The sequence below is a fragment of the Carassius auratus genome, chromosome 33, assembly GCF_003368295.1.
Source record: "Carassius auratus strain Wakin chromosome 33, ASM336829v1, whole genome shotgun sequence".
In the NCBI taxonomy this organism is placed as follows: domain Eukaryota; kingdom Metazoa; phylum Chordata; class Actinopteri; order Cypriniformes; family Cyprinidae; genus Carassius; species Carassius auratus.
This window is the reverse complement of record NC_039275.1, coordinates 3,117,987-3,127,175: the sequence shown is the minus strand read 5'-3', so window position 1 is coordinate 3,127,175 and position 9,189 is coordinate 3,117,987. Positions and strand designations below refer to the sequence as shown.

The 9,189-nt window shown below is 38.4% G+C and overlaps 1 protein-coding gene across 3 annotated transcripts; it reads left to right on the top strand.

The window, feature by feature from the left end:
• Positions 1–29: 29 nt before the first annotated feature.
• LOC113052739 (LIM/homeobox protein Lhx2-like) lies at positions 30–8,880 on the top strand. Of its 3 annotated transcripts, none has more exons than XM_026217166.1 (5): positions 30–574; positions 2,261–2,463; positions 3,607–3,977; positions 6,582–6,787; positions 7,570–7,860. In XM_026217166.1, exons 2-5 carry the CDS (start codon positions 2,264–2,266, stop codon positions 7,858–7,860), a joined length of 1,068 nt encoding a protein of 355 aa, XP_026072951.1. In that variant the 5' UTR covers positions 30–574; positions 2,261–2,263. The 3 variants fall into 3 exon arrangements, with proteins under 3 accessions (XP_026072951.1, XP_026072949.1, XP_026072948.1); XM_026217164.1 differs by having other exon boundaries at positions 30–969; positions 3,610–3,977; XM_026217163.1 differs by lacking the exon at positions 30–574 and adding an exon at positions 757–969 and having other exon boundaries at positions 7,570–8,880.
• The last annotated feature ends 309 nt before the right edge of the window (positions 8,881–9,189 follow it).

Below are 9,189 nucleotides of genomic sequence, written 5' to 3'. Positions count from 1 at the left end.
TTGGGTTTGCTTACGATCGGAGAGGGAAGAGCGCAGGGAACCTCACTGTCTTCACTGGATTACACAAACCAAAAGTGTCCTCAACTCCTCCTCCTTCTCACTTCATTACAGGCTGATCCTACTGCACGCGGGACGAACAAGGAAAACCAGCTCATTTGTTAGAACAAGCCTAGAACAAGTTGATTCTAATTTCTTACCCGAGCTGAAACCTACTGAAATTGGACATTTTTGGTGTGTGTGCGCGTGTGTGATGACATACTGTCGTGGAGGAGGTGAAGAGACGTGGATGAAGATATAAGCACTTGCAAAATCTGAATCGTCATGGTAGTCCTCCCTCCCAGGCATTTTGGGATTATGTAGCCTATATTTTTTTAATTCTTCGGCGATGCAACATCGGATTTTTTGTGTCTGTTTGTGTTTGGAGTCATGCTCCAAAATTGATTTCTGAATTGACAAGAAAGAAAAACTGAAACCTTACACTGACAAATGCATGTCCAAGATGTGGTGACTGAAAGTTACTCACGAAGAAATAGGAGGGTCCAGTGTCACACATGTAGAGGGGCTTCAGTAGCTGGTATGTCCTCAAAGCTCCGGAATGCTCTTAGAGGCTAAACCAATCTGTGCTGGCTGCATGTTTTGCGATCTCATACTCTGATGCATTTAAAAGAATCTATCAGAATACGGAGCTGATAGTCCTGATAAACGAGCACCGTTTAGACCGAACGGGAATTATTTAATGAGAGCCAGAGAGGTCATATGAACTGCACAGGGCTGGAAGTGCGTCTCACGGAAATCTTGGGTTGCAGATCTGACGGAAACACGTGCTATTCGGTCTCATCTGCGGCAACGATGCTTTTCCACGGTCTGCCTGGAGGCGAGATGCATGGTGTCATGGAAGAAATGGAGCGGAGAGGAAAGAGCGATTCGGCGACTATCAGCTCGGCCATAGATATGGGGGAAACCGAGACGGTAGGAGAAAGCCATGCCTCTCGCTCCAGGCGCTTGCTTGGAAATCCTATAACAGCCTATATGAACTGAACCGTTATTCCAACAGTGCAATAGAGGCCCAGAGATGTGATTCCGGTCTTGTCCAGTGAAACAAACTTTAAACTTCTGCAAAACCAAAATCACAGGCCTCGCCTTCAATGCATTGCTTGTAAATCTTTTTGTCAAGTGTGGATTGCAAACAGAAAGCTACGAGATACGGTATCAATTTTAAATGGCCTGTAGCCCAATTTAATTTCGAATGCAAAATTGTAGCTATTCGATAAAAAAAATGATGAATCAAAAAGGAATTAGGGAGCACGAAAATGCATGTTAGTTTTTATACAAATAAAACAAATTCTAATTATTTATACAGTGCTGCTGAACTTTAAGTGACGCGAAAATAACACATTTTATTTTTTCATAATATACGAGCGATATAATTATGATAAAAGCATTAGCAGATATTGTTAATAAACTGACATTGTTTTGGGTCGTAATGTCTGTGGTTAACAACAAAGAAGACAATGCTGAACCTTTACATGGATTCTTTTGCGATTAAAATATTAATTTAGCAATAATAGGCTAACCTAGATTTACGATGCATTAAACTGTTTTGACATTTTAACACTGCATCTCAAAACTTATACGATGAAAAATCGTAAAAATTACAATAAAGAAACGATAAAGATTATAACAATATTTTTATTACACAATCGTGTGTGTGTGTGTGTGTGGAGCCAATAGTGTGTTTGCTGTGTAGTGAATCTAAGGCCACACAACACGCCGAACGTCAACATAATAAACCAAGTTCAGTCTTTGATTAATTTGCTTAGCTACGTATCTATCACATTTTCCAAAACTGTGCCTTGTTAATCGAAAAAAACGACGTGAATACGGTCATGCATGACATTTTCTTTTTATGCATAGCAGTCCGTTGTCACGGGAAATATTAAATACAAATCACTGAATACACTTTTGCATGTATCTTCTGAATCTCACGCCCCTCCCATTCTCTACAGAAGTGAACACTAGTAATATATCACTCCTTGGACATTTTTAATTAGAAAATGCGTAAAATAGAGTTTTCACTCAATACTGAACCCAGACTCCTGGAATACGCGTTATGTGGGCTATTTTATCTTTTACTTATCTGCCCGTGAAATAATTCATTTGTATAACACTGGAGATAATGATGAAGAAAAACGGTGTTTTAATGAAGCTGGATGTGAGTTCCTGTCTTTACCGAGCGCGCTGTTCGCCTGTGTTTGTGCAGAACATGCCTTCGATCAGCGGGGACCGGGTGGCTCTGTGCGCGGGCTGCGGAGGGAAGATCTCGGACCGATATTACCTGCTCGCCGTGGACAAGCAGTGGCACATGCGCTGTCTGAAGTGCTGCGAGTGTAAACTCAACCTGGAGTCTGAACTCACCTGCTTCAGTAAAGACGGAAGCATCTACTGCAAAGAAGACTATTACAGGTGAGCAAACTTCTTTAGCTACTCAAAAGTTGCACGGTCTTACGGCCTTTTATTCGCCTGGACTGAGGTTTTCGTTTATGGATAGCCTAATAAAAAGGCAAACCTGTCGCTAAAGCCTGCTTTTTGTCTGTTTGTTGTATATTTAATGTTTCGTCATTGTGCATTTTAATAATACAGAAAAGGCGTATCTAATTTTCATTACGTGCATTAAAAAATACAGATTTGTTTCCACTGTCGATACCTATGAAAACGTCGTTGTACATTTTAATAATCACATAATACTTAAATTGGTATAGAAGTTATTCAAGGAATATATATATATATATATATATATATATATATATATATATATATATATAGACTAAAATTAAACTTTTCATTCTCTTGCAAAGTGATTTTCTTTCTTCCTAGATATGAAAACGACATGATTGAATTTAACTAATACGTTAATAAGTACAATAATCCAGAAACTACTAAACCTGCTCAACGATTTTACTCTGTTCTCGCAACAGTTAAATAAGCAAAACATGCAGCAGCATGCTTAGGTCGTCTTTACTTATATTTTGCAGTGTGAGGTGATTTTAGACGTCATTATACTACTAAATAACCCAGAAACGATTTACCTATACTTTGCATGAATTGCAACATTTGTATTGGGAAGAAAAGAAAGCAGCAAAACCTATGTGATGTTTTCATGATGTTAAGCTGACTGTGCACTGATTCTGTATGTCATTGTGTAATTTAATAATCAGAGGGAGGCGAGAGAGAGGCCTATTAAAACAATCATATAAGTGAAGGCTTCACGCGTTTATGTTCAACTGAGGCTGCAGCACACGTCAATCTCAATTGCAAGCTATTTAGTAATTATTCGAGACGTAATTATAGGCAAGAATAGATTCCACTGCACGAGATAACTAGCCTATTTGTTCATGCATCCTGCTGTTTAAGGCATTGTTTTCCTTCAGCATGCCTATATAGGGCCAGATAAAAAAAAATGATATAGGCTATAATGTATATCGCAAATGATAATTTATCCAATGGTTATCATGAGAAGCAGCACATTTAATGTGAGGCTCGTGAGTGGTGGGAACACCTTCTGGTTGAAGTATGCTGAAAGGTCACAGCTGCTCTGTTCTCCCGCAGAAGGTTTTCGGTGCAGAGATGTGCCCGGTGCCACCTCGGGATCTCGGCCTCGGAAATGGTCATGAGGGCCAGGGATTTGGTGTACCACTTGAACTGTTTCACCTGCACGACTTGCAACAAAATGCTGACGACTGGGGACCACTTCGGCATGAAAGACAGTCTGGTGTACTGCAGGCTACACTTTGAAACGCTCATCCAGGGAGACTTCCCCACGCATTTCAATCACACGGATGTAGCGCCTAATAAAGGCCTGGGCAGCACGGGCCCTCTAGGACTGTCTTATTATAACGGCGTGAACACGGTGCAGAAGGGCCGGCCACGAAAGAGGAAGAGCCCTGGGCCCGGAGCGGACCTGGCGGCTTATAATGCAGGTGAGACCATCACTCAACTTTGTTGTGGTTGTTGCTGGTTAACTGCTCGTTTTATTATTTTATAAACATTATTTGTCATTCATTTAAATTTAGTTTTGAACGAGTTGCACTCATATTTCCTATCTGAACAAGTTTTTAAGAGCGCGTATATATGAGACCAGATTATTGCTAATTAAGCTAATATTGCTAATAGTTAGCCTATTGCTCCCTGCGATTCGGTGAATTTCCAGGTTTACGAAACTTTTTGCGTGGCACTGAATACCTAACGAAATCGTTTCAGAGCAAGATAAAAACAAATCTGATTAATTTACAAAAACCTTAAGTGAAATGTCGCTTGAACAAGACTGTTAGCTGCAACTATTTGAACAATAAAGTACGACTTTTTTAAACATTAGCTATATTTTTTCATTAAAGTAAACATGCAATAAATACACTGTTTTCTAAAGGGAACATAAATATGTAAATGCGGGGGAAATTAAAGCCTTTTGAATGCACTTCCTGCTAAAAAATGTTTTAATAATATTCCATTGTTTGAAAAATAATTCAGTTTCTGATTTAGGTTAGAAAAAAAATACATTCAAAATACTTTTGCATTACAATCCGTTTGAGACAAGATATATAAAGTTCATAAAGCATATGCGTTAATAGTTATTTAAAAGAGCGCTATCCTTTACTATATTACAATGCTGTATTAAATAATTAATTTCGTATTTACAAATGTATAAAAAAAATAATATGAAAAAGAAAATATGTTAACTCCTTTACTAGGTAAAAGACAAAAATGCGCCACTTAAAAAAAAAAAAATCGATACGCATCACAGATTTCTACTGAAGTACTTGAGCTTGTGCAGAACAATTTGGAACAACGTGACTTGTTCGCTCGGGCATTCCGGGCCCCTCAGCGGGGCATCAGGGCCCCTGCTTGAGGACCAAACAGAGAGGAATGATGACGACTACAGAGACTGACAAGTGGAAAATGGCTTAGATGCTAGTCGAGACCCCCGGGAGATTAAATACAAGTGAAAGAAAGAAAGAAAGAAAGAAAGAAAGAAAGAAAGAAAGAAAGAAAGAAAGAAACGGAAAATCTTCAGCTTTTCTAGGCAAATTCAGATTAATTAGCTAATTTACTTATCTTTTTCTCTAGCCTATAAAAAATATGTATGCACGCGTTTAAATTATAGGGTAGACTTTTTTGAAACAGATAAGACAATATAATCTATGAAACATTTCTTTACGAATATTCATATATATATTTATCACAGGATGCACATACTGAAAGTGCTCGAGTCAGATTAAGAATATAACTATAAAATACAATTTTATCACGAGTTTTAATCATGTCTCCAAGCTATATGTCCACTGTAAAATGTGTGTAAATGCGATGCTTTTTTATCACTTTAAACTCAGATTGTTTGGAATCGTTCATTGAAGTTGGCAAATGTATCACTACAATTGCGGTCTTGTTTGGAGGACTAACCGGCTTCTGAAGAACGTTTAAACTTACATGGACTTAAAATAGAAAAAACATAAACTTTTTGAAATCAGATCAACCGTTTGACTAAAACAGGAGTTAACTAGAGAGAGTGAACTTTGGTGTCTCTCAGACACAGTCAGATCATTGCTGCCCCCATCAGCTCACACTTTAAACAACAGCACGAACACAAGCACAGCGAGATCAAAACCTGGAAAAAGAACAATAAAGACATAAATAACATCATGTTCAGTGAAGATAACTGCTCTTGACGTGCATCTCTGTAATAAAGGTAACAGTATTTCTCAATGGCCGTATTTTATTTCAGGAGGAAACATTTGTTCACCATGTGCAGCGTTGTAAAGCATTCAAGGTTAATTATCTGAAGTGTTGATCAGACCATTTTCAATGACTAATATTTGTAGTTGTCAGAGAAAACATAATTCTGAACTGTCATGTGTCTAGCAACACATAAACTTCTGCCAAGAATGTGGAACTGGCGCAAACACATTTCTGACACATGCAGACAGATCTATCTCCTAAACACTTGTGTCCAAGACGGATAGTGTGGGCTTTTCACAATCAAACCCTACACAAGACACCATCAAATATGGCCATATGTGAGGGGTGGGGCTTCTGTAGAAATGAGTAAACCCACCATGTTTTAAAAGGATTTTACAAGTCAAATAAAAATCATGATGCAGAATTGCATGCTCTAAAAACATGTCTATTGCATAAATTTTTTTGTTAAAAAAAATATGAAAAGAGCATGATGTAAGACTACAGCATAATGCAGATTATTATGCATGCAGTAAGTTGCAAACACAGCAATATGATTTTATGTAGTCAAATCCAAGACTAAACACAATGTTGGAGTGCAATCAAAGAAACAAAAGAAACTGTGAAGCACCTTATCATTCTCATCACATGCATGTCATTGCATTCACTGTTGAGTTTCAGCTTTCTGCATTTATTCAAACCAGAACTTCACTTACACTATATAAATTTTGCATTATGGAAGATGTAATATGCATGTGTAGTTTTAAGCTTTTGATATGGATGCACTACAGAAAACCTCACTTTGGCATCGATAACAGCAATGCAGCTCATCTATTTTGCATTTTGTGATTCAGCTTTGAGCTGCAATGAGAACGATGGCGATCCGATGGACAGAGACTCGCAGTACAGCAGCAGCCAGAAGACCAAACGCATGAGGACGTCATTTAAACACCATCAGCTGAGGACCATGAAGTCCTATTTCGCCATCAACCACAATCCTGATGCCAAGGACCTGAAACAGCTGGCCCAGAAAACAGGTCTCACCAAGCGCGTCCTACAGGTCAGAAAACTGATGAACTAAATGTTTTGGCTCAATGTTGTCTCAGCTTTGTGTTGTTAGCATACTAACCATGTAAGCCTTTAATTTGCACTTTTTACAATACACACTGTTTCAAAAGCAGATTTACAGAAAAACATAATGTTGATGTTTAGAATATCTTCATGCATTAGTTGTATTTAACAGATTAGAGCTGGGTGATAATATAGTTACATTTTGCAACAATACAAGCAATCAAGGGGTTGAGATTTACAAGTTTCCACTGTATGTATGCAAATAATGTAGAAGATACTCATATATTCTACTTTCTATAAAGAGTTGGGTGATAATACTGTTAAATATTGTAAAAAAAAACAAAAAAAAACAAGTCAAGCAGTTGAGATTTTGTCAAAAACAGCACATTCCTTCACATCAGAAGCAGATTAGACTGATTAATTAAAAATAATTTAAGGAATGAATCACTTTTAACTCACAAGCCTGGTCTGGAACGCTATTAATTTGTTCCTAAAAGTTAGAAATCTGAATTTATATCATGCACAAATAAAACGCAAGCATGTCTGGAAATAAAAGAAACAGCTGTTCGTCAGATATCATTGGAACCAGAAAAATGAAAAACAGTTGCTTTGGCAGAACAACCAGTGAAAATACTAAATACTAAAATCTCAAAGCGTTAATTATCATCAGCTGTCATTGGGCGTTGATGAGACTAATATTCGTCTTCTGAGCATCAGATGGTTTTCTGGATTGTGGGATTATTTCTAACGTCTGCCGTCTCGGTTTTTCAGGTCTGGTTTCAGAACGCCCGGGCCAAGTTCAGACGAAACCTCCTGCGTCAGGAGAACACGGGTGTGGACAAGACCTCGGACGGGTCGACCCTGCCTGGAGGAACGCCGTCCAGACCGGCCTCGGAGATCTCCAACACCTCCATGAGCCCGTCCAGCACTCCCACGACCCTCACAGACCTGACCAACCCCACGATGCCCACCGTCACCTCCGTACTGACCTCTGTCCCGGGCAGCCTGGACATTCACGAATGCCGGAGTCCATCGCAGGGCACCTTAACAAGCCTCTTCTGATGCTCAGATTCGAGCACACCTTCACCTGCTTCCTCCGAAGACTATTCGTGGAGTCAGCTAAATCAGAAATAAAGCGCGAGCGTCATTGATCATGCTAGTCACACACAAACTACATCTATCTGATACCTTAACCGATCTACCTGGGCATTTTTTTTGTACAGGCCAGGAACTTTACAAATGTGGCCGATCCAGTTCAAAAGACGATAAAAAAACGAGATGAAAGAGAAAATCTTTTTTTTTTTTTTTTTTTAGAGTATTGCATTTTTGGGGCAGACTCAAGTTTCACTGAAGGATCTGTTGATGAGAGACTGATTTGCATTTTATTTATTTATTTTTTTCTTTCATGTTTCCCCCCCGACCATGTTTACAGAGAGAGACTGAGCTGGGAAATGCATTTGTTCGTCAACCTCGTATTTATGTTCACGCACAGGAGTCAGAGTGATGAAACTGGATTATAATGTGAATAATTACAGCGTAATCTAGCCTGACTGTCACGTGCCTTATCCTGCAGTGTAGTCACTGAAGCCCCTTTAGCAACGCTAAACGAACTACATCAGAAAATGTGTACTTTAATTTGAAAATGGTTGAGTAAATCACACGTGCACAAACACACACACACGAGGAAGAGCTGATCATCCACTTGCATTTCAACATATTACCTCACTCAGAAATCACTGGATATGAGAGCAGTTCATATGAAACCTGAGAACACGTTTCATGCACTGGGAGAGAAAACGGCTGTGGACAAACCTTGATCGGAAGAGAGCGCATCACAAACAAACACTGATTTATGGAATGAAACACTACCCCCCGGTTAGACGATTTGATTTTCTTTCATCAACCATTAAGATGTGACAGTGTTGGAGACAGGGTAAATGTTTCCATTGTAACCAGAGGCTGCTTGTTGAAATGCTGTACAGTTTGGACAGATTATTGAGAAATTTCGAGTCCACTCCCTGCAGTATCGCCTTTGATGTAAATCTTCAGTTCTGTAAAAAATATAAAAAAAATCAATCACTATTTCTTTTTTGGGCCTCATTATTTCACCAGTTTCAAAGTATTTTTCATTTCAGCAATGCCAAACAACATCGACATAAACATATATATATATGTGTGTGTGTGTGTGTGTATGTATGTCACATTCAATATATATATTAGGACAAATTCAATATATAAGTGATATCCAAGTGACTGAATTACACATAACCAAAAATCAATCGCATGTATTTTTCTAGATTATTATATATTTCTGTTTTGCAAAAAAAAAGAAAGAAATTAAAATGTGAAACACCACTGTTGTTTATACTGTAGTTTGCATTGTTTGATGAA